At 38.2% G+C, this 26,028-nt stretch overlaps 1 protein-coding gene across 2 annotated transcripts in view; it reads right to left on the bottom strand.

Moving 5' to 3' along the window:
- The window catches only part of SPIDR (scaffold protein involved in DNA repair), a 202,150-nt gene that overhangs the window by 19,372 nt on the left and 156,750 nt on the right, over positions 1-26,028 (bottom strand). Inside the window, exon 11 of one of the 2 annotated variants that reach the window (XM_061995487.1) lies at positions 7,085-7,243. The exons of the other annotated variant lie outside the window; for it this stretch is intronic. Within the exon in view, the coding sequence (XP_061851471.1) occupies positions 7,085-7,243 (159 nt within the window). The remainder of the gene's footprint in view (positions 1-7,084; positions 7,244-26,028) is intronic. 2 annotated transcript variants of the gene reach the window in all.

Here is a 26,028-nt window from a genome sequence, read left to right as displayed (position 1 = left end):
GAAAGTTAACTCTCTCTCTTTACATTTATGGAATTTAACTTAGCAGAAGTGAAGACGAGGTGCGCACAATGACAGTGGAGAAACGTCAAGACATTCTGTTCTCCTCTGAAGAATACGACTATCCAATTATTCTCTTAATTGGGCAAGCAACAGTCAAATCCCACCTCATTCTGATTTGAACAATGGGTATATTTTATCCAATATATGTGTCCCTCTCCAACTAGAGAGCCAGGACAAAAGATGAACAGCTGTCTGTGCTACAGTAAAGGGACATGGTTACCTCCTGTGTGCACAAAGAGTCTCTCTGGCTACAAAAGACAAAAACTTTAGAATTTTGCTCTGTAATTACTAGTCACTTTAAAAAAAATCACAATAGGACAGACTTCTGAAAAAGGAAAAGTATAGCAGTAAGTGAGAAGAAACAGCCATATGGATAAAAAAAAAACCAACCCATTATGTAAAGTCTTTTCAGTAACTTTCTTTTTTAACTTCAGAAACAAGGACTCTATTGTAATATTCTATAACTAACTTCCCCCCCCCACAACAACAAAAAAAAACAAACCAAAAAACCCAGACTGAATTCATACTGGGAGAAGGGCAGAAATCATCTATCAGATTCTAAATGAGAGATTCAATCCCGTACTTCCCATGACAGACTGAAATCTATGGTAAAAATCTTTGTGCCTCACACTAAATATGTAGATGTCTGCTGTTTATTACTTACAAAGTAAGGTAACTCCAACGGAGTGCTACAATACAGACTTTCATAGAAGTATGGATTTAGGACAGGCAGTCTTCTACATACAGATACTCTTCTGTAAACCCACATCCTCAAGCTTTACGTATATATAACTATACTTTTATTTGTGCATGTGAGTGTACATATATACAATTCTTTTTTGTGTCCTTCTTTTTTATTATTCGGTGTGCTTAAAAATGCAAACTGCCTGCTGTGTACCCAGACAGCAGCCAGAGAATTTTAAAGATTTAATACTGTTAAACAGACTAAATAGATGGCTGAGAAAATCCAAAATACATGTAAAATGTGTAGAAATTAATCCTGACTTATTTAATAAATTGTCTTAAACTGTTCCATAGAAAAATTACTGGAAGACGGCTAGTAATACTCATAAAACACCATTTACTTTTCCCTCCTCACAACTGTCACCATAGATGCTGTCTATGCTACCCTGTAGAGGAGAAGCTGCTTTCACTTGCTCACCTAACCACCTTCATTCTCAGTTTCACAGCTCAGCAGAAGACAGAATCTGCTTCTAACCTTCCTGTCTTGTTTTGCCCTTCACTGCAAAGTCAAATGCATACATTCATATGTGCACATATGCATATACATGTTTGCTCTATGATTTTTGACAAAAACATACAAATAAAGAGAAAATCTGTTGTAATTATATTTAGACATCCAGTAAAGTGATAAATCAGTATCTACAGCATCAACACATCTACTCTGATCTTGGGGAAATTTCACTCACTTCATACTACAAGCTATACTATGAAAATCAAACAACTTCAGGCTTTGACTTTTCAAAGCTATCTTGCTGGCAACTGATTTTGTAAGATTTTTGGTAAGCATGAAGTTTCATCTACAGTTGTGGTCTGAGAAGTTTGTGTGTGACATGCCTGATTCAACTTTTAACATTACAGCTTAGATTTTGGGGGACTTTTCTATTTTAATATCCATACCACAGGTTCAGGGCAGATATACTATAGGGGAAAAATATCAGCAATGTCAAAGAAAGTGGAGGGAAAACAAAGCCCACAACTAGGAAAAGCAGAGAGACTACATAAGGTTTACAGTAGGGGACAGGAAGAAAGATGCTAGGATTCTCCCTCCAGCATCTTCGACAGCCTCGATCTGGGGATTCAGGATTTGTCACTTCTGTGTTTCCTCCTCTCTCAATTTTAGTCTAAAATGAAACAGGTTTCCTTTGTTGGTATTGGTCTCAATTATTAATAACTGAAAAATCAAGTGATTCCTAGCTCTCTATGAAACCTTTCCTTGCTCAAAGCTAAAAAGAAACTCAGTAATAATCGCCTAGACTGCATAAGCTTCTACTATCAAAAGACAAGAGACTCAAATGTAAAGCTGATACTATTCACTAGTTTTAATTGACATATAAAGACCTTGAAGTGCACAAGATATACAACACCCTATTTTCTCAGACATGAGTAATAAAAGCAACAAAATCATAAAGTAAAAATCTGAGACTACTAAACCAGTATCTCAGTCAAAATACAAACATGAAGGAAGGGTTGATGGCTATTTTTTTCCCGTAAATTCTGTTCAGATATAGGAAATTATTTTGTCTAATTTATTTACACACTTTAATATATTAGCATTGTTAGTTTATTTACATATTTTAATAACTCACTTTTCTACAGTATGTTAGAAATTGCACATACTACATGAAAACACTGAAATTTTAATATAAAAGTACTTTTGATTCAATTGGATAGGTGTGAGTTTTTCTCCAATGCTGCTTACGAAAGAAATTTATGACAGAAGCATTGAAGATACAAGCAACAGTCTGTGCTTGTTAAAGAGAAGAAAACTCATCAGTCATCAAAATGATTAAAAATAAAGCAAATATTCAAAACTCCAATGTGATTACTGAAATCCTGCTTTAAATGGAACTCAACTTTTAACCACAGCAATTACCAAAGTGCTTCAGGACCTCAAAACCTCAGAGACATGGGTGACTCTTTTAGATGGCAGTCTTTTTGGAGGAGGGAAAACCAAAGGAAGGAAGTTATGACTTCCTTGCTCTGTGGAGAGTTCTTACTATTACATTTCCTGTCGATGTCTAGCAGTTGAAACACTTTCTTGTACAGCAGTTAGCAGTGGTCCTCTCTTCTGAGTGTAAAGCAAGAAGAAGAGAAGATATGTGGTGAAGAGTGGAGGAAAAATGAGAAGCCAGAGAAGTACAGGATGTAAATAGAAAGAAAAAAATAGAAGAATGAAAACCCTCAGACACAATAGTGATCAACACTACAAACAAATACAGAGAGATTTCACATTTTAGTGCCTAACATTTCAAAGTTTAACATGACAAACAGCAGAAGCCAACTTTATTTGAAAATGCAGTTATTTCTCAGAGAAATATAACACCAGACTCTGAATATTCAGAGTCTACTTACTTTAGAGGAAAATGCAACAGATAGTATGATCTGCCATGAAACAACAGTTGGGTCAAGTGCCAAAGCTTATGAGCTGATGTATCCTTCAAAGTGTTTTACCCTATCCAACTTAAGTGTGGATTTTAGGACTATCCATGCAATAGTTCCATCTTCTTCGTAAACTTGGTTTTTTTCCAATTTTGGGATAAAACTCGTTCTGACATCCTGTGTTAATTACGTCAAAGCACTTCTTCCTCCCCATCCCATTTTTAAATTGGTGTCATCTCTCTGTTCTGCTGAATAGACACTCTTCATATTTCTACATTATAAAAAAGCATAAAGAGAAGAAGCAGGTAGGTCTGCTATACTCAGCAGTAAAACAACCCAGTGCTTTGCAAATCAGCTGAAAACACACAAACTGTCAAGATCAAAGTTATTATTCTGTATGAAACACCAGTCAGAGCTAAAACCACAAAAATTAATATTTTTGTTGATAAAGACAGATTATCTATAAAGTTTATCCTGCCTCACTGAAATTAATTTCTGGTAGGAAGGAGCAGGTTATTTACTCCTGAGGCATTTTAGTGTGTGCTCAGTTCCTGCATCTAATTGCATATTTAGTTACTGGTTATACCAGACATACCTGAAACATGCCTGGCATCTATTAAAATGGGGGGGTTACATGTTAGTTGATCTGCATACAGATTCTTAATCAAAATTCCTGCCTCTAGCAGTACGTCATCAAAGTCTCACTTCTTCTTTCTCAAGGGGTTGAATTTATAAGATTGATATATGAGTAGTGGGAGGACAGGAGAGAGAACATACACCTCCAAGGAGTCAACACCACCAGTGTCAGATGAATGAACATTTTCAAGACTTCTCCCTTTAAACCACCATATCTTTTTTGCTGATATCAAACGTGCAGTTCAGGGAACAGTTGTAGGAAAGGCTAGGAGACAAATGGGAATGAGAAGGTGAAGAGAAAAGGTGTCTAAGAGAATCAGATACGGAACCACATATATGTTGTTAATTCAGCTGCTATGATAATGGTTCCTCCCTTATTCAACAACCTCATGAACAGACCAGAAGAATAGTTGAAAATAAGACACTGAATAAGCCATGGCAACTTTGTCATGACTTTGCCATTCCCATCTGTTTACAGGATCGCCAGAAACTGGACTGCAAGGGAAAAGCCACTTCTTTTACTGGACTACAAAGGGAAGGATTGCTTGCATTGGTGGTTTTGGGGAGTATGTTTTATGTGGGGTTGGAGATTTCTTTTGAAAATCTTCTAAATCAATAAAAGACCTTCAAATGACCTTGTATAAGACTCGAGTGCTTGTTAAAGGATGTGGGTATTGAAAAACAATATTCAACACTAACAGCTTTTCTTTCCATGTCTGATTACTGTAGTTCTAATTTTTCACAGGGTTGATCATGGTCAAGACAGGACATGGTTGTGTAAGTTCTTTTCTTTTGGAATGCAAATGTTTTCTTATGAGGAGAAGAAATGAATTTAGTTTCTTTATCATATCTTACAGTGCAGGTCCGTTCCAAACATTAAGTCAGGTTCACAGCCAGCCTGAGTGTAAAATACACTTTATTTACTCATAGGGTTTTAATCCTTGAAATGTAACTTCAACTTACAACAGTGATTTTAAAACTGCATTTACTGGAATGAAGCTAAATAGTACTTTAAATTAAATACTTGATGACAAGGATGAATAATGGTCTGAAAAATTTTTGAACAATAACAGTGGTCCATTGGTGCAAAAAGTTTGAGAACCTCTTGTATCAGTTAAATGAAAATCTCTTTTGTCTCACAAAGGGACTGAGGAAGTACTAGGTCTCTATAACAGATTACAATCCATTTGTAACTCTGGGACAACATGCACATACGGGATCTTACTAGCCATTCCTGGCTTTCTCCAGATAATGAGCTTCAAAGGCACCAACCAAACAAACAAAAAGTTATGGTTTTCCCTTATATTTACTACATTTTGTTCCCTTTTATCCATTTTTAACGCCACTGTCAAGCTCCAGGAAACGAGCAGTTTAAAAGCCATCTCCTTCCAAAGAGGAACTGGCATTCTCAAAGAAAAAAAAAAAAAAGGCAGCAAGCAGTCCTTCTTGCAGGGCAACCACATCATTCTTATTCACTTGTGCTGCAAGCCAAGGTCGGGCACTCACAGGCATATCCCATCGTGTGCTTGGATATACCACTGGCTCTGGAAACCCATTTATCCAGTGGCAATGAGTTCTACAGTCTAATTATGCTCTGTGTGAATAAGTACTCCCTTATATTCATTTCAGCTATGGCTTTACTGTGGTTTCCATCACACCTAAAATGACACAAAAACGTGTCCCAGCACTTAAAAGTAACAACAAGTTACAGAGCAGAACTTGGTCTAAAACAATTAAGAAAAAAATAAATCCCAGAACAATTCCCCAACCCACCCATCTTGTACAATGAAATCACGTTTTAAGCACTGCACTGTCCCTGAAGCTACACCAGCCTTTTTCTTGTCATGTTTCCTAGTAGGGTTACCACCAGCACAGCTCCAGCTGAGCCACCAGCATTTTCAGCAGTGTGTCTTATAATCGTCCTCAGAATAGCCAGAAGTAAGTTACTGCTGCTTTGAAACAGAATTTACATTAGAAAAAGTCTGTCTCTTATTAGCTGAGCAGAGTACTGGAAACATCAGCAGTCAGTTGTAAAACTTCATCTGTATCCAGAATTCCAAAGCCATTATTTAATTTGTTTGGAAAAAATGTAACTTGACAAAAAAGCCAACAAAATAATTAAATAAGAAGACATGTTTGTTATTAAAGATCCATAAAAATGCAAGTAGGCTTGAAATCCAAAGGATCTGAAAATTAACACTGCAAGTACATAAAAAGAAAAGCATACTGAATAGGGCTGGCTGGAAAACAACAATTCCATTTTGCTAAACATTTCAAGGCTTTGAAATTTGTTTTTGTTCCAATATGAAACAAAAATGTGACTTTCTGAAAGTTTTCATGAAACGAGAGTGAAAGAATATTCACTCCCTTTGGACCTGAAAAAGTCTTCCCATGGAAATTCTCTCCAAAATAGATAATGTTTCCATGAAACATTCTGGTTTTGATGAAACAGCATTTTTCAACAAGGAAAAAAAAGTGTCAGCAAAAATATCATAGCCATTCTAACAGCAAAGGCTTATCTAGATCAGATGCTTGTATGAATAAATTATGTTGAGAATGGTACCAATCTAATTGTATTTATATAGGTCATCATGTGAAGACTGTATCACTTTAATTACTGATATTTTATTTTATTTTTTAAAGTCTATTTTATTTTATTCAAAGAATGGAAAAGGAAGCACAGAATAAGAAAATCTATGAGGCCCCATAACTCAATTTGTTACTTACCTGTGGGGATTTTTCTATAAACTTTATTCTAAAACCAAGAATGGCTTTATGACTTGCAAGATTATATTTTAAGAAACTTAAACTATGCTTCCAAAATGATATCGACCTAAAGGAATTAAGCTCTCATATACTAAGGGAAAGTCTGTGCTAGAAACTTAAACCCATATTGGGCAGCACTGTAGAAAAACATACTGTAGTAAATATTTCTGCCCTGAAAGGGAGGTGAACTAATGTTTTTAAGTCTTTGAATCTCCTGAAGAGAAAGAAAACACTCATATTTTATGAAATATTTCACACAGTAATTCTTCCTTATTCCTTTCTCTGCTAAGCGTGTATTTGTGTTAGCTTATTTATGCTCATTGCGGAGTATGGTTGGCTCAAATAGTAATGGATGCCTCCAAAATGGCAACGTGGACATTTAATTGAACAAAGCCAGATTCAGTTGTTCTAAAGAATGTTGATCACAGAAACAAATACAAGGGCAGATCCCGTCTGCCTTCCACAGTACACAATACATTCTCACACGAATTGTCCTTACCTTCCTCTGGTAGCTCTTTGCAAAATTTTCATTCCAGCTAAACAGCAGAATTTTCCTTCCCATCTCCTGCAATACTGCTCAATGTCATCTGCAGAACTCAGGGACTGCAACTGGACTTCACTGAACATACCATAGGCATCCTGGACAAGGAGGCACAATCTGCAAAACATTCCTCCATTACTCATTGGCTTCTGTTCATTACAAACTAATTGGCAATTTTCTGAAAATTACATTACAAGCTTCAGGACAGGGTTTATCCTCAACAATATTTGGAGAATTCCAACCAAATAGTGTATCAATAAACAAACCCAACATCATTAAAGGCTTTCTCACGTATATTTTCAGGAGGTAACAGGGCCATGAAATAGAAAAGCATGACCGAAAAAAAACCCATAAAGGGCTTGCACTGGGGATAAATTACCTGCTATGCACTATGTGGTTTGTGTATTTAGAATGAAAGAAGGTTGAGGTTTTTGCCTTACTTGAGCTGAGTTCTGCAATGCAGACAGAGCAATGATACAAATGTATATGTATGTGTGCGTGTGTGTGTGTGTGTATAAATATAAAAATTCTGCTTAGAAGTAAACAAAGTAACATATTTCACAAGCAATAATCACCAACACTGAAACTGGCACAGCAAGTATTACATTTTCCAAACCTTTTTTTAAAGAGTCCTGAGGATGCATGGAGTGAAAAGTCAATTTTATTTTAAAAAACCCCACAAAACCCAAAACAACATGAAAGTGCATATTAGTATATTCAATATTGCATATAAAAATGCCCAGAGGAACAATTTTAAGGAGGTAAAGAACCTGCTAAACAAACAATTTGATTAAAGTGATCTATGGAAGAAGGGACTGTAGGGTTGGAAAGTATTGCATAACCAACTCGCTGGCATTTCAAGAAGATATTACTGTCATAGCAGATAAGGCAAACTCCGTGGATGTCATACATTTAGATAGTAAAAAAATACATTTCACAAGATTCTGCACCTAAGATGAGCAGCCATGATAGCATGAGTCATGCAGTGATGGAAGAAGGAGGCTGCTGCTTACAAAACTGGTTTAATCGCCCCAGAAAGAGACAGTTAAGCATGGAAACTTTTCTAAGGGAGACAAAAATTACCTTTGAGGGTAACATACATATATTTACTTCTAAATAAAACTCAGGGGTGCACTAGGCAGCAGAATCCAGTCCATCTCAAAGATACATGCCAAAGCTACTGTCTCCAGAGCAGTACCATTGTTTACAGCAAGCCAACTCCAACTGCTTTTGGAGCACATCATGTAACATATACGCATCCTGAAAGCATGCAACAGTAGTCATTGTATCTTTATAAAACACATTTTAAATGAAAGGAGTTCCTACATTCCTCTGGAAGAAATCCATGTATTTTCTTCGCAGGAAAGCTTAGGCACATAGAAGAGCATTAATCATAGTTTCCTTGTTCAGTATGAATTAACTTTGGCTTACACCCATAAGTGGGCTGTATTGAATATAGGATACAACCCCAAAGCCTTTCAGACATCAGCAGCTGTGCAAGCACCAGCTGAGAGTTCTCATTTTTCAGATTCTGGTGCTGGTTTTGAGGAGCAAGCGGTAGTATAACTGAAGACAAATGAAGGCTCTCACATTTTCCCCATACCTCTAGTTACAAGGATCCCACACAAACAGAGTCTTCACCAGGCAAAGAAAGCTTAGGTACAATTCCTCCACGGCCTGCCAATGTTAAGAAATCGTTTAGAGGCATGAAACACTGCTTCTACCCTGAGCAATGAAAGACAGGAGGAAAATAAATGCGGTCGTGATGTGTAGACCAGAAGGGTAAGTACACTCACCTCTAGGACGAGGGGTGTTCTCATCCCAGAAAGTGCGTGACTGCCCTAACAATAGAAACCTGTGTCTTCAACAGCTCTATCACTCTCTTCATTTTCTGTGTAAAACAAGCTGTGAGGTGCCTTCCGGATTCATACCATCAGATCACTTCCAACTCAACAGAACACAGGCGGATGCGATACCAACATGAGAGCTCAGAAACTGAAAAACTATGGTTGCCTGTCACTTTCCATGTTAGGACCTTGCAATTAGTTTAAAACTCTCACGAGTTTTAACTAATTTGACTAAAACTCCTTATGCTATTGTTTTGTTTGGAAAAAACAGAAATCATATGCTCTGGACATTTCTGAAAATCAGATATAGGAGAATGGGAAAAACAAAAGAAAGAGTTTGGTCTATGTTAACAAAACATTCAGTGACTGTTAATTGTGAAAAATTAGGCCTCCATATCTTGGAACAAGTGAGGGCCAACTGAGTAGTGTCTCAGATCTGATCTGCTCAGCAGTCTCTTAACTGATCACTGGAGTTTCTCATATCTTTAGTGAGACATAACTGAACCCATGTAAGTCCCAGACTAGCTGGCACCAGGCTCATATTAAGTCCTCTGGGACACATTAATTGCCCAAATAAAATTAGCTTGGTAGCACTAAAAGCGCATTTTTCCAGTCCTTTTAGCCAAGCAAAGAGATGCCTGCTGTCAGACATGGGAGTCTCAGCTCCCCACATCCCTGGCTGTATACCTGTATCGCTTTCTGGTGTCACCATAAACATCTATGTTAAGAAACTCATTTGTCTAAAAAAAACTACAGTTACCAAATAATCATCATCACATCAGTTCCTTGAACAATAATAAGAAGTAAACTCCTATATGCATAGAGTATTACTTCTAGACAAGAATGTATTTTTCACACAGGACTAGGAGGCTGAAGCTCCTACTCCAGCTGTCTAGTGGCACAACATTTCAGGTCATATGATGACAGAATGATCATTTTATGACCAAGCTCGATACACAGTAGTAAAGGAAGAACTGTGTAACTTGAGGCTGGTATCACTAATGTTCCCCTTCAGACTAGTAATGTGTTCATGATTACTGGCATAATGAAGAAGCATAGGGTGGCAAGAATCTGTTGCACCAGACTCCAAGTATTTTTGCTCTATTAGGACTCTACATGCAAGCAGACATCCACTATATGACACTTGTTCTAACAGTATCCCAAAAGGTAGTTAGGATTGCTCTGCAACATACATTTAAAATGAAATGTATATATTTACCCACTTAGAAGACAGAATTTCACAAATAACCCTCAGATATCTAATTTCAGAATAAAAGATTAGGAATAACCCAAACTACTGTTATGAAGAGAACTTCACAAACACATGTTCCCTGCTTCAGCACACTCCTAAAGTGTACAAAATAATGATGACAAAAGCTTTAAATATTCTCAACATCATTCTCTGTCTCACACTGCTTTATTAGGTGATGCTGTAGGTATTTAACAATGAGGGACAACTGATTTTCCTACTCAGTAACGCATTTAGAGAACTATTCTCATATTCTCTGAACCCTGTTCTACTCCTATGGATTTTGCACTTGCTATTAGTATACTAACAGTAGTTCAGCTGCTTTCAGAGGCTCTTGATTCAAAGCCCTTACTTCCTCATCAGAATTGTTTTTTCCCTGATTTCGCTTTATTCTCAGAAAAGTGTTTCCAGTGTTAGGGTGTTGTTCTGATACCGCAGCAAATGTCCTTGCAAACTAAGTTTCCGCAGCAAGTCTGACATATGGGGTCTTTCCCTGCTTTGAAGCTCACAACCAGGATGCAAACCTACAACTAAATTATGGGACAGGCTGCAAATCCAAAATGAGTATTTGCTCCCAGGAATTCAGCATTTATATTTTGTGCACATCTATCACAAATACTTTTTTTTTCCATGAAACGTGGCATTTGTAGTGAATCGGTTAATCAGCTTAAACATACCTTTGCTAATGCCTTGCCAGAATGCATAAGTAATGAACTGCCAAAAAAAATAAAAAGGGCAACATCCCTATTTTTACCAGCAGCAATCATGCAAGGAGGAAATAAGAGCCATCTTCATTTTTGTGAAAACAGGATGCAACCTTGTGTAAGATATTAATTTAAAATTTGGTTTTGGAAACTGAAATTTCTCATGCAAAGGAGCAGAGAGTTCACTCTAGAAGCAAGGGGTGGCAGGAAAGCCAGTAGAGGAGTGACTGTGGGAGATGCAGACTAAGGAAAAGGTGAAGTATGACTCATGGGTAATAACAAAGGGGATGAAGACAGGGAATGATAAGAAGTGAGGCAGAGATTACTCTTTTTTTCTCTCTCTCTTTTTTTTTTTTTAAAGTAATGACACAGTAAATCTCATGCAAAAGCTTGGGAAGATTTTGTTAAATTTGCTAATAGCCAGAAGCAAGAATGGGGGATGGGGAAAGATAAGATAGACTAGTCTGCATTATTTCTATGACTGTGCTGATCTTCAGGACAAAATGTCTCCCAGTAGAAATGTGGAGATGATTACAGGATTACTCTGCCATGTCCTCCTTCTAGTTAGCCAATCCTCACGGCTAAAGCCTTCTTTTACTATCAGGGTTTTTTTATGCACAAAAAAATCAGATCTCTCCACACTGCTACCTCATTGGGCAGCTGACTTTCTGGAGAGCTAGGGGCAACAAAAACCTCCTTGAGCTCTGGTCACCTCCAGTCTCTTCAGTAGCTCAGTGAAAAGAATAAAGAAAAGAAGAGCTGCCTGTGGAGAAGATGAGAGCGCATGGGTGCCAGAACTGACTGATGACACAGGGAATGTCTTTACTGAGTCTTCTGAAAACAAGCAGCAGAAATTTGTCATTAACAGATCTTAACTGACACATAAGTGTTTTACCCTTGGATAGGAGGACAACTATGGGGCCCACAGCAGCTCTTCTCCATGTATAGCTAAGATGTGCAGTTCAGCATGAGAAGCAAGGCAGCCAGGCAAATGCCACCACCTTTGCAGTGCTCAAGAGGGACTTCATTTTGAAGGGAGGTAAAGAGGGGAAGGGGAAAACGCCTGAAAACTAATTTCATTGTATTAGCTATGATATTTGCTCATTCTTTATCTGACCCATCCAAGAAGACAGCTGCTGCTTTGTTTGTCAGAAGGAACTTCTTATCTGTTTGAGGTGCGGTTCTAGCACAGGCATAAAGCACACATACATAAACACACATAAACAAAACCCCCTCTCCCTTAATCACCAGAGGCACAATACTACCTACACAACTCCAATTCAGCAACTTGTCTGGTCAAGTCTTAAGGTGGAGCTGATTAACTCCTGCTAATATGGCTCAGATTCAAATTGTAACCTGCAGGACGCCACCCTACCGGGATTTAATTTATCCCTACCCTATGCTCTCCTTGCATTCACCATTCCCATATAATATCTGAAAAGATAAAAACGGGGCAGAAGTCTAAACACACGGGGCTAACCATACATCTCCCCTACTCCCTTGTAACACTAGCAAGATTTTCCTATTAAAAGCACTGTGTTCAGATCACAAACTGCTTCACACTCCATTTTGAAAAGTACGTACTCGTCTCCTTTAGGGAGACATGAGATTCAGAATATTCTGCTTAAAATCCCTGCCATTTGTGCTCACTGAGTAGTTGATGACGCTCTACAGAGCATAACTATGCATTAAACAATACAAATAAAAATTAATGACTAGCCTCTTCTGTACACAGGTTGCAGAGATACACAGGTATGGAAGAAAACACAAGAACCGCCGCTTCCAACTTATAAGAGGAAAGAAGCACAAAGAAGAATCCTGGTCATAACGCCTTCCATGTTCCGAGCGCTGTTTTGCAGCACTGAAATGACCAAAATAGCAGTCATTTGCTTTGAAAAATGGAGGTTTAAAAATACTGAAAAGCAGGGTTTCTGATCGTGTATGTTTTCATGTAGTAATTGTGGGAGGACTCAGAAGGAAAAGAGAATGCAGTTCTGGAGTGCTGGATCTGGCAGAGCAGGAAAAGCGCACACAGTTGACACCAGACACTCCAGTTCCCTCCAGCGAGAGACAGTCTGTCATTGAAGAAGTATTGGTGGAAGTTGCACATGTGACAGGAGTATCACCAGGGCAATGAGCAAGCCTTATCTCAGAATCTCAAATAGAAAATATGTAGCAGAGGCCTCCCCAGTCTCAGGAAAGGAATTTTTATTTGCAAGTACTTCTCAGCATATGTATAACAGAGTATTTATATAATAAAATTTGCAAATAATTCACTACAGTAACTATACCAAGTCCATAATTTTGGATTGTCCTTGGTTTTCCTTACGTTTTTGTGCATATGTTTAAAAAAAAAAAAAGTGAAAGAGGTTATAAAATAACTTGTTTGTTGTTATTCACTTGAATAGCCACTGAATTCATACAAACTGGAAAATCAAATGCAACTTCCACAAAGTCAGTTTTGAATGATGATTGCTTTTTCCATTTCTTCATTCAGGTTAATCCTTCGACCTACTATTTTCTGTCTGTCACCTGAAGAAGCTATACTTCTGTGGGAAATTACTTCTGTGCATAGCAAGAGACCTGTAGGAGCCAAACACATCAGCTGGGCTACCTTTTTCAGGCAGAAATGCATGTAGCGGACGGAGTTCCATAGAACACTAAACGCTTCCACTCAAAACATGAAACATCACCTGCCTGGTGGGAACTACGTACAACATCTTAGGAACGAGTGTAGCATTGAAAAAACAGACAACTTTTCATACTTGCAGTGACAACCGCGGCTTCACACATGACTATTTTTTCAGTATAAACTATTTCTTCTATGCAATTTTCACGCAGCACCAAATGAACTTTTTTAACTCCTCATCTGACGCTGTCTCTAAGTGCACTTTCAAATTAAACTGCTGATGTGTGTGTTTTGTTTGTACACAGAATTTTATGCAAAATTAAACAAAATATTTAAAACCATAAAAAGACATTCCTGATATCCATTCAAACATGATATCAGGCCCAAACTGTAATTTCAAGTGGTCACGGAGTTACATTTGAGAAATAGTTTAACTTACCTCAGACTGCTAAATGAATATTGAAGTTGTTCTATATTAATAGTTCAAAACCAAAGTAACTATACCATGTAAATAAAAATGTATAGTGACGGTTGGTTTGTAAGACACAGAAGGTTAAGGAAAATAAACTTTCTAAGTATTGCCTAAAAGTTTGTATAAAGGTTCAGTGGAAACACACCACTAAAGCCTTCCACGCTCCAGTTACCCCCCAGTATCTCCTCTGTACATCACCATACTGCACACAATTTATGGTCCTATTGCTAAGATCCATTCCATACAGCTTGTTACATGCATAAAACCAATTTTGGGTGGTAACAAAAAAGCAAGCACATCAGATCATCCCATCTAGTTTCGGACTTACTCTGCTGTTAATTGTAGTTGGTAAAATAAATAATGATACACACACACGCTCCTCAGGTTCCTCAACGTACCATTACTTCAGTGTGGAATCCCATTACATTCCCTTGGTTATTTCAGTATACAATTCAGAGAAAATATCATTTTCCTGTATGTCACGATTTACTAATTGAGAGTAAAAATGCATGTTTAAGAAACTTACAGTCTCAGTTGAAAATTGCAAGTCTCTCTTATGGATGTTCTCCAATAAAAAAATCATGTTCCAGATATAACATGTAATTATCACCCAGCCACTTAAAGCACTTATCTGTCAATCTGAGGAGGGGTTCTTTGTTTATTTTTTTAATCTTAAGACTCTGTAATTATTGTTTTGGCATCCAAGAATTCCAACAGTTGTCGAGGTGCTGCCAAAAGATCTTCACTTGCAAGGTGCTCAGTACCCTCCTTTCCAAGAAAATCAGCATTCAGTTGCTGGTTCTGGCAATATTTCACATCATCTTTGCTGCGCTGTTTCCTCCACGCCTCAGTTCCTTATATGTAAAAATCAGAATGAAAGTCCTGTCTTCAAAGGGTGATTTGAAAGCACTATCTGAATAATATGGTGGTACCTAGGAGGGTAGGTCCACAGGGCCTATTCTGTGTGCTAGGTCCCCTTTGAGTTTGGGGGAGAAGGCTATATATATGAATGCATACATATCTATCTATCTATATATATATACACATATATATACACACAGTGAGAGAGGGGGCTTCTTTGCAGTATCAACCTATTTCTTCCACACTACAGTGCATAGAGGACTCTCAGCTCCCTCTGCAAAACCCATAGTGTTGACTTTACAGAATTAGAGCATCTGGAATGAAGCAAGAACACTCAAACAGTGGTACTGGGGTCCCTTATCTTTCCAGACTGTATTATTTGTGGATTCATCAGATTTACTTCTGAACAACACAGACCATGGATAGGATTCTACAAGATTTTATTTACAAAAAAACCTCTCAACTCCCTAAAACCAACATAATTCTTTTAAAACAAAACAAAACAAACCTGCCCATTTCAGAAGACACGTTCTTGGTAGGATCGCATTGCATGTCGCTCGGTGCATGTGAAAAGTAAATGAAATATAACGATACTGCAGGATTTATTACAGAACTCAGTCTGTATTCAATAGGATATTCTGCTGTTTCAATGTCACATCAACCCACTGAACTAGCACAAAAATATAATATTCATTGAAAGAAAAGGCAGAATAAAGAGGAAAGAAAAAAAAACAGAAGTGAAATCATGTTGGGGCAATTTTCCACTCTTTCTCACAGGGTCTGCCCTTTCTGTTTTCCACTCACGTTGTTTTTCTTCACTGTCCTGTAGTGACTGCCTTTCCTAGGTGTGTTTCTAAATGAGGGAGAGGGAGTGTGTTTGTGTGTGCGTGTCGTGTGTTTACAAGAGTTATGGTAGCAGTTCTCAGCAGTCCACTGAGAGTTCTAGGAAACAGCCCCTGTTATTTTATTCTGGGTCAATGTCAGCTCATGTCAGGCAGTAAAGATCACACAGGACAGCTCGCTCGATCTCACAGTGCTGGCCAGAGGCCTCAATGGGAGAGGGAAAGGGAGTGAGCTGTGAGTGGGCGGAGAGCCTTCCCAGCACTCTACCAACCACCACATGAGGAATTATGATAAACACCACTCTGGAAACCAGATACAACAGTACATTGTGTTCTTCTTCGGAAAAACAACCAGACTTCGGCTCACTTAAAGTAAACAGTTAATCCTGTTTATCTTTTATTTTTTTCTTCCCCTTGATGAGTTAACAGAACAATCTCTTCTGTGAAGCAAACAGGAGATCTGTCCTTTAAATTCATACTGATTTTCTCTTTAAGAGAAAAAAAAAAAATCAAAAAAATCAATTTGATATGTAAACTTTCTACTATCGGCAAACAGTGTGGAATAACAATCTTTCTTGGCTTAAACTGACTTAATAAAGCGATGCCAAAACTAAATGAAACCTTTCCCTCACTTACATATTTTATTTTGGAAAACTGAAGTCCCAAACAGAATGTGCTATTCGTCACTTTTAACTATTCCTTTTCTGACAGGAACAAGCAAAACTGGTTAAAACAAACTAAAAACAAATAAAAATCAGGATGTGTGGTGTCCATGCAGCTGGAGTACAGGGTGCCTGGGGATTATAGATTAGCTACCAAGCAGGGGGGTGACTGTTTTCTCTGGGAGGTGAAAACAGAGATGTCAGACTAATCGAATACAATCGAGGCAACAAGCTGTTACCCTCCTTTCCAAAATATATGCTTACTGTGTGAATCTGCGATGTCCCTGACTTTCAATACTATGGGTGATTAATCAGAAAAGCAGATGGAATTGATTATCTTGTTTTGCTGGAGTCACCACAGTCTACCTATTAACTACTTCTTACTGAGGACTCCAACCCAGTCTACTGAAAGCTCCAAGTTTTTCCAAAGGGAATTCTAATTTTTAGCACTTGGGAGTTTAAATAGTTCTGAAAGTCAACAACATAAGCGTGCTTAACATCCCGTGTCACTAAAAGTTTGTTGATTTAGCTATTTATAATCATAAAAATACATGATTTGCAAAACTGAGAGAGGAGAAGGAAAATATTTCCCTGTTTTATTTTTACCCATTTTGCAAGCTCTAAGATTCTGGGTTTTCTGTGCAATCAATGTCACCAAGAGGAAAAAAGGTGCATTCAAGTCTGTGAGTGAAAGTTTGATTTTCAGATTTTCTTAAAAAAAATATTTCACATGTAAAACTTTTTTCCTGCCTGATTTGTTTTTTCCCTTGAGACCTTAATTTATCTTGCTTTTATTTTACAATCTTTTGCAGCAGTTGCTGAAATTGTGTTGTTGTGATGAGCTTTAATGTGCCACTGCAGGATGAAGCAGCACTATTTTCCATTGCAGAAACCTGTTTGGTGGGCAGCTATCAGCAGGCCAGGGCCTGAGCCCCAGAGAAGTCGCCTCAGGACTATCCCCTCAGTCCACCATGGTGTGCAGCCAAGACTGGAAGAGCCAGTAGGATGGGACTGTTGTTGAGCACTTCATCTTGCTCCAACTGCACTCTGTCATTTAACCCACTCCCTTCCAGTGCTGCACCAGCACAAAAAAAAAGCATAGCGGCTCTCTTACAATTGTGGATGTGGCCTGCCAAATTTGTCCCCAGATTGATGGACAGTCCACAGTGCTATCTGTGAAGGACTCAACTTATAGCAAGGTGCTGCACCTCTGAGCAGAGAGGTTTTTAGCTACAGGACTGCAGGGAAGAAGCAATATACTTTGGTAAAACCTCTCTCCAGAAAGGCAGAGGAGAATGTGGCAGTGTTATGGTCTCTGCTTGTTGAAGAAGCTCCTAAGTGTAGGAGAAGGAAGCAATAAATCTAAATCATTTAGAGTGCAGTTATAATCCACATACAAAAGTGGAGCCCCTTTGGGTCCCACCACCACACCCTACTTCAGGTGGGAATATATCAGCTGAGAGAACTGCTGATAAGAGGTGAATCAATTGGAGATCATCAGGTGAAGTAACAGCAGGAAATAAACGTAGAGGGTGAAGGAAAAAAAAGATCAGGAGGAAATGTTCTCTGATATTACCTCTTTTCCACTTCCTTTCTTACACCTTGCTGTTCTTCATATCTCTGGTAGTTAGAGATGAGAGGGACAATTGCTGGTCTGTGACAACACTAGTATAATTACATAGATGTCCTACAAGAATTACTGATGGAGTGCTTTCCCCAGACATATTGAGATTTTTATATCAGAAATTACAGACACGACAAGTGTTCCTGAAAGGGAAGTACAGATGGAAGCAGTTTTCCAATTTGACCTTCTCAAGCTTCCATTTGAACTTATAAAAATGAGAAATTCCATTTTTCATTATAGGTCAAGCAAAGCTTTATAAATTAGTTTTAAATAAGCAGTAGGTTTGGGCCGTTATCCACACCTCACTCAAATTAACATCTTCCCATTGATTTCAATTTCATGCCATCTAGTAGGCAGAGAAAATACCTGGCTAGTGTCAGTAACATTTCTCCACTTTGACTTCATTTAATAACTTCTGCAAATTCCACATTTCTCTTTTAAAACTAAACTGAACATCAATCATGGATCAAACACGGAAGTAATTTTATAAACATCACACTCGCAATTTACTATAATTTAAGGAATCCTTTTTTAGCAAGATCAGAACTTGGAACACAGCACACGGTATATAAAAAAAAGAATCTTAGATTTGCCATATTATGTTTCGGGTTTTTTTTTTTCCCATGGATTTAATTGAGTAATCTTAAAATATGCATAGAGAATTTCTCACTCCTTTCGTTACTTCAGTTATCTTTGTATGCATATGGAGATTTCAAACATTATGTATGCTACTGGGAAGTCTCCTAAAAGAAAAAAATCTCTACTACAACATCTTAGTCACAATTACCTTGTAGAGATGATAGTCGTCATTTAATATCTCATACATGTGGAGTACTATTTTATTGTAATGACATAATCAGTCATTACACTGGATTTCATATAATAACCCTAATCAAATACTGACAGACTACATGCGTGGTATACTTGATGCCGATTTCCCCTTCTCTTATAAAAAGAAAACAGTCCTGAAAGTAAGAATCTGTTCAAACATCAGTACAGCATAGTTTGTTCTCATTGTTTATACTCCAAGGGAAATAAAAAAGGAGAACGAAATCTAATCAAAACTACAGGAAGAGTTTTGAGAGACAAAAGATAATCATGTAAATTAGAACGGAATTAGGGCCCTTAGTAAACCTATCTATCCATGCCAAAAGAGGTGATTTAATATTCTGTGGTTAAGATTCTGGTTTTGTGTCTTATCCAAAAGAATATCAACAATAGTGCATTGTTCTACCATCATGCTGGTGTTGCAGCCTCTGATATGATTCAGCACGAGCTTGAAGGGAGAGGCACAGTTAAACTTACTTTGGTAAGTTTGGATTTTCCTGAGCTGTGACCCATTGTAGGTCAGCAGGAGATATAACTTCACAGCCAAGATAACAAGATACCTTTTGTCTTTAAAACATGCAGTTTCCTGTTGATAGTACTCTGTACTGTCACACTTCTTGTATCATCCTCTTTTTCTTGTCACATGTTCGTTGTTCCTTCTCTAATTGAGACTTCACTAGGTACTGCACTGAGGAAACATTAGGACAGGGACCAACCACTACTTCTTCTACATGCCCGTAAAGTATCTGACACACTGTACAATCCCTGATCCTCACTGAAGCATCAGTGTCACAAAACCACATCAAAGCTTTCACATAGCTGTTTAGACATAAGCTGTTGCTTATCTCTCCTCACCACAGGCAATCGGAATTAGCACTCGTATTTTCAGAGTACTGGCAGCAACTTAGCAGTTGCATTTTCCCCTCTCAGGCTTTCCACTGAGTTAGACTTCTCTGTATTGAAAGGTCTCAAGCCAGGCTGCTAGGCTTCCCCTCCAGACAGGCTTCACCCCATCCCAGAATATAGCATTCAGAAATCATCAGAATGAGGTTTGAAGGTTGCTTCAAGGGAGATCCTTCCTTCCTACAGGATGTGTAAGATACAGAGAATCACCAGCAAATAAAAATGAGGATCTTTTACATAGGCCCCATTTTTATGCATTGTCTGTTGTCATGGGACACACTGTTCATAATGTGAGATCTCCATTGCCAGATGGCACCCTGGGATGTATTAGAAGCCGTGTGGTTAGTAGGTTGAGAGAGGTTCTCCTCTCCTACTCTGCCCTTGTGAGACTGCATCTGGAATATTATGTCCAGTTCTGGGCCCCTCAGTTCAAGAAGGAAAAGGAGCTGCTGGAGAGAGTTCAGCGCAGGGACACAAAGACGATGAAGGGAGTGGAGCATCTCCTTTATGATATAAGGCTGAGGGAGCTGCGGCTCTTCAGCTTGGAGGAGACTGAGGGGTGACCTCATTAATGTTTACAAATATGTAAAGGGTGGGTGTCAGGAGGATGCAGTCAGGCTGTTCTCAATGATGTCCAATGATAGGACAAGGGCCAAGGGGTATAAGCTGGAACATAAGAGATTCTAAAGAAATACAAGGAAGAATTTCTTCACTGTGAGAGTGATGGAGCACTGGAATGGGCTGCCCAGGTAGGTTGTGGGGTCTCCTTCTCTGGAGACATTCAAAACGCACCTGGACAAGTTCCTGTGTGACCTACTCTACGATGTCCTGCTCTAGCAGGGGGGTTGGACTAGATGATCTTCTGAGGTCCCTTCCAGCCCTTGAGATTCTGTGATTCTGTGACACTGTTGATTTCTGACCATGTGACACTATCTAATTCCCATACTCCTAAGGTGAAGCATAAAAAACATGGGAATACACTAAACCAAAAGAGATAAAGCCTCCAAACAATATTCTCAAGAATAGGAGGCAATTTTTAATAAATATGCTTTCTAAATAGCCATATTTCAAACCTTTTTCCTAAACCACCACTGCAAATAGTGTGAAAATACCAGTAAGACAAAAATACAATACATGAAGATATAGTGAGTGAATCCCACTCGGATGAATGTAAACATTTTGATTTACTAATTTTAAAAAAACCCCTAAGTTAAAAAAAAAGTAATTGAAATGGAATTTCTAAACAAGTGGTTTCAGAGTAGGAAAATGGCATTGTTTCAAAACATAGCACTTCGGCAATTTCACAATTTTTCAATTGCTTGTACAACTTCTTTTCATAAAAAGTTTTCATTTTTTTGCAAGATGATCTGATAGAAAACTATTTCTCTGAAAAATTCCCAACTATTTTTCCTAGAAATATTTTTCTGAACTGTAATGCAGTAACTATTTATTCATTGTCAAGGCTTTGTTTTGATAAAACGTAATTATCCTGCATACAGTATAATTATCCAGTATGCCTGTAAGCAGAAGCAATACTGAACAGAGATGGAAATGCAATGTATAATATACACATTTTCCCCTCTCTTTCTCACACAATAGCTGTAGAAACATATTTCAACATATAACTTCACTTTAAGTAGAAGCAAAACCATAGGGAAAGCTATAAAAAATTCCTCTTGCTTGCAAATTTTAAGTTACAGAACTTACACAAGGTAAAATTGAATTTTTGTGCTTACACCTCTATATGTGGGAACAGCAGCCGGCCTGAAAGAGTCTGGGTACTTGGGGGCAGCCGATGGAGAAGCACAGTGAGGATCCTGAACCTTGCTATGGAAAGGCATTTATTCCAATCTCTTCCACTGCCTTAACTTACTTTACCTGCACTCTCTGCCAGGCCTGAAACAGAGGTAACTCCCAACAGGAACTGCAGGATCTGAATTGGATTTTACAATGTAACTGCACCTAAGGATTTCAAAAGTGGTTTAAATATATTTCCATTGAGAAGAAGGAGAAACACTCACAAGAATTGTCTTGGAGAAAAGGTACCTACAACCCATACCCAACTCTATTTGGATGCATCATTATCACTAATTTTAATTCTGAAATGGCATGAACTGTATTTCACTGTTCTTTTTAACCTCATTACCTAAATAGGTTCTTTTAATGGCAGTCTCACAAAATATGATTTAAAATGTTCTACAAATAGGACTCGATTTTGTAAAATTTGTACAGAAATCTAATTTACCATAAACTTTCCTTTCTTGACCAAAAGACACCTCTGTAAGCAAAGTTAGTTGTAAATAAATATACATGTGTAAAAATACTGTTTTTCATACAGTGTTAAACCAAATATGTCATTGCAAAGGCACAAAAGATCATTCTGCTTCAAGGCTATGTTCCCAGCTTAGTTTGACCTGATATGACAAGACAGGATGCCCAAAGAAAAGTTTGAAGTTTGAGAAAGCACTGAAAAGTAGCAGAACAAAGCATTAGGAAGAATTTACTTTCCTTAGAAAGGTTAATGCTTTCTTAGTCACCAGCCAAAACAATACCATGTATTCAATGATTTTTTAATAATTGAATTTTTGTACTAAAAAAAAGTGATTTATCTATAGCATAGGCAAAGGATTATGTTCTTGTAGGGCAAACAAAGGTGATACCTATATCTGACTTGGGATGAGACACCAAAAGAACACTTCACTTCATCCCACAGTTGTTTAATTTGAATTAACTCTCCTTGTCTTCTTCCATCCGTTTCCCCTCTCTCCCCAATCAGCTGTGTTACACACGTTTGTGACAGATGCACATACTGACCCCAAACTTCAGTATTGGCTATCAGTGAAACGTTCTCCATATTCCCCGTTTTTTCATTCCACAATGTGAATGCTAGTTTTAATCTTAAAGCTGGGATGTTAATGTATCACAGCACTTACACTAAAAGTTTATTCTTTGTATATTTTATTGTATCTTTTAATTATTATTGAGTTAATAAAGGATAAAAGATGGGGCAAATCAACTTTGTAAACACAGCAGGAATGTTTTGTAGACATCAGTTATATTTTTCTAGTGGTCAGTATTGTTTTCTAGATAAAATACATCAGTCAGCAAAAGATTATGGTGAATAGAGTAGGAAAAGAACCTGAAAGTAAATAGAAGTGATTTCTGTTCTACATGCATGAGTCAGCAACAGAGTAACAGAAATCTTAAGAGCATCAATACATATCCATCTGTGGACTCTGGTTAAACTCTCTAGCATCAGTACTTTGTAAGAAAGCAAGCAGCTGCCAGGTGTCAGTGAGAAACACTATTTGCAGTTATTCCAAAATGAGGTTCTAGGAACAGCTTATCACTTCCAAACAACTACATCAGCACCTAGATAGAGGGTGCTGATGCTGGCCTGGAAGGACACATGCTTGAGAAAAGCACTGTCCTCATCACTTGTATTTTTACCTACCTGAAGAACAATAGAGAAAACTAATCTATTTCAACAATGCTTACAAAGTCTTACATATTCAGGTTTAGAAACACTCAAACAGAAACTACTGTTATAACTGTTAAATTATTACAATTATCACTCCGATCTTTTTGTACTGTATTTACATCAGTATCTTAAGATACGTTCTTTATCTATTTACTTCTTCAGTGGTGACAAAATCTCCAAAGACATTAAAGGCTACCTTTGATACTTTACAGACCCTAAGTAAAATCTGTTAGAAATAATTTGGCATGTAGTTAAAGCACCTCACCACAAGTGTATAACCTATCTGGAATAATTAGAACTGACAAATCACAGAACTACAGAATCTCAAGGGTTGGAAAGGACCTTGAAATATCATCTAGTCCAACCCCCCTGCTAGAGCAGGACTACCTAAAGTAGGTCACACAGGAACTCCTCCAGGTGGGGTTTGAATGTCTCCAAAGGAGACTCCACAACCCATCTGGGCAGCCTGTGCCAGTGCTCCATCACTCTCACAGTGAAGAAATTCTTCCTTGTATTTCTTTGGAATCTCTTATGTTCCAGCTTATACCCCTTGGCCCTTGTCCTATCATTGGACATCATTGAGAAGAGCCTGGCTCCATCCTCCTGACACCTTCCCTTTACGTATTTGTAAACATTAACGAGTTCACCATTCAGTCTCCCCTTCTCCAAGCTGAAGAGCCGCAGCTCCCTCAGCCTTTCATCATAAAGGAGATGCTCCACTCCCTTAATAATTTTTGTGACCCTGTGCTGAACTCTCTCCAGCAGCTCCTTTTCCTTCTTGAACTGAGGGGCCCAGAACTTGACACAATATTCCAGAAGTGGTCTCACGAAGACAGAGTAGAGGGAGAGGAGAACCTCTCTCGATCTACTGCCCACAGCCCTCCTAATACACCCCTGGATGCCATTGGCCTTCTTGGCCACAAGGGCACATTGCTGGCTCATGTTCATCTTGCTCTCCAAGATGTAGGGGTCATTTCCCTATACTACTCTCTGAGACCTTATTCCTCAATCTGTTCTAGTACAAGGGGTTATTCTTTCCCAGATGCAAGACTCTACACTTGCTCTGTTGAATTTCATTAGATTTCTCCCCACCCAACTCTCCAGCCTGTCCAGGTCTCGTTGAATGGCAGCACAGCCTTCTGGTGTGTCAGCCACTCCCCCCAGTTTAGTAGCATCAGCAAACTTGCTGTCAGTCCCCATCTGTTCCCTCAGCAAGATCATTAATGAATATATTGAACAGTACCAGTCCCAGCACCAACACCTGAGGGACTCCACTAGATACAGGCCTCCAAGTAGACCCTGCCCCATTGATCACCACTCTCTGCCTTCTTCCCTTCAACTAGTTAACAATCTACCTCACTACCTCATCATCCAGCCCACACTTTCTCAGTTTTGCCATGAGGGTGCTGTGAGAGATGGTGTCAAATGCTTTACTGAAACCAAGATAAACCACATTCACTGTCCTACCACCATCTATCCACCTGGTTACATCTTCATCAAAGGCTATCAGGTTGGTCAAACATGACTTCCCTTTGGTAGAGCCATGTTGACTGCTCCCAATGACCCTCTTGTCCTTTAAAAGCCTGGAGACAGCACCCAGGATAAGCTGTTCCATCACCTTTCCAGGGATGGAGGTTTAGAAATTGTGGTTTAGAAAAACTATACAGGAATGGTTACAGGGTAGTCAACAAAGCTCTGTGTTGCCAGCAGTAATTTCTCCAGAATTCATCACAAGGTTCATGCTTTGCTTACAAGCTGGTATATACGTAAAGAGATGGTTCCACTACAGAATGCTTTTACAATTCCAACTTTCATGTAATTTATGCAAACAAATAATTAAAAATAATTTATCTGAAGCCTACACTAGGCAGAGATAAAGTATCACCTATTTACATGTCACAAAAAAAATTTACTTAGAATCCTGTCATGGGTGCTCACAAAGTGATGCTTACAGAAAGCACGAATATTATCTTTCAGCACTGCAGCCAAATTTTAATGTAATGCAAGAAACTTCACACAAGTTTTGCACCTTGCTGGGTTTTAGACAGAAGTTTTCCTGAGATACAACTATGCCAGCAAGGAATGTCTTTCCATTATCTTTCCAAGCCCTTTTTAACATCTTCACATAATCAAATCAAAATACAATGATCTGTGACAAGGCCTATTTGCAGTATGTGGGGCCAAGACACAGAACAATGCCATGTGAAAAGAAATAAAGAGTTCTACTGTTTCTGACTATGTAAGGCTGTATAAATCTGACCAATGAAAAATGAAATCTGAATTTGCAATGCTCAGGGTTAGAATACTTGGTCTGCCTAGAAATAGACAAAATTATCTTCCATGTTTAACTTGGTTTGTATAACATTTGTCATATTAAAAGTGGTTCTGGACTGAAATTTAACATAGACAATCTCAGGACACAGCAAACTTTTTACGTTGTTTTCAAATTTCTTGTTGAGTAACGAAAGAAATATTAACATCTCCGCCTACACTTCCCCACAAACTAAACTTTTTAATGACCAGATTCAGCTAGGAAAATGTCCAACTTCTCATGACATTTATTTGCGTGTTCTGTACATTCCAATATCATTTTTGCTTTCTGTAGTGTGTCTTCTTAACTATGACTTGAAATCATGTCCACTGAAGGATTTTCTGTCAAATAATAGAATTCTGTATTTTTCATGCTCTGCAAGAATGGCAAAATTTTAAACTCATTTTTTTTTTTCCATATGCAAATGTAGAGATATATGTATGTACATACACACACATATCTCTAACCTGCAGACTAGAAATACTGGTT

Source organism: Colius striatus, chromosome 4, assembly GCF_028858725.1.
Source record: "Colius striatus isolate bColStr4 chromosome 4, bColStr4.1.hap1, whole genome shotgun sequence".
Taxonomy (NCBI): domain Eukaryota; kingdom Metazoa; phylum Chordata; class Aves; order Coliiformes; family Coliidae; genus Colius; species Colius striatus.
This window is presented reverse-complemented; position numbering and strand designations above follow the sequence as displayed.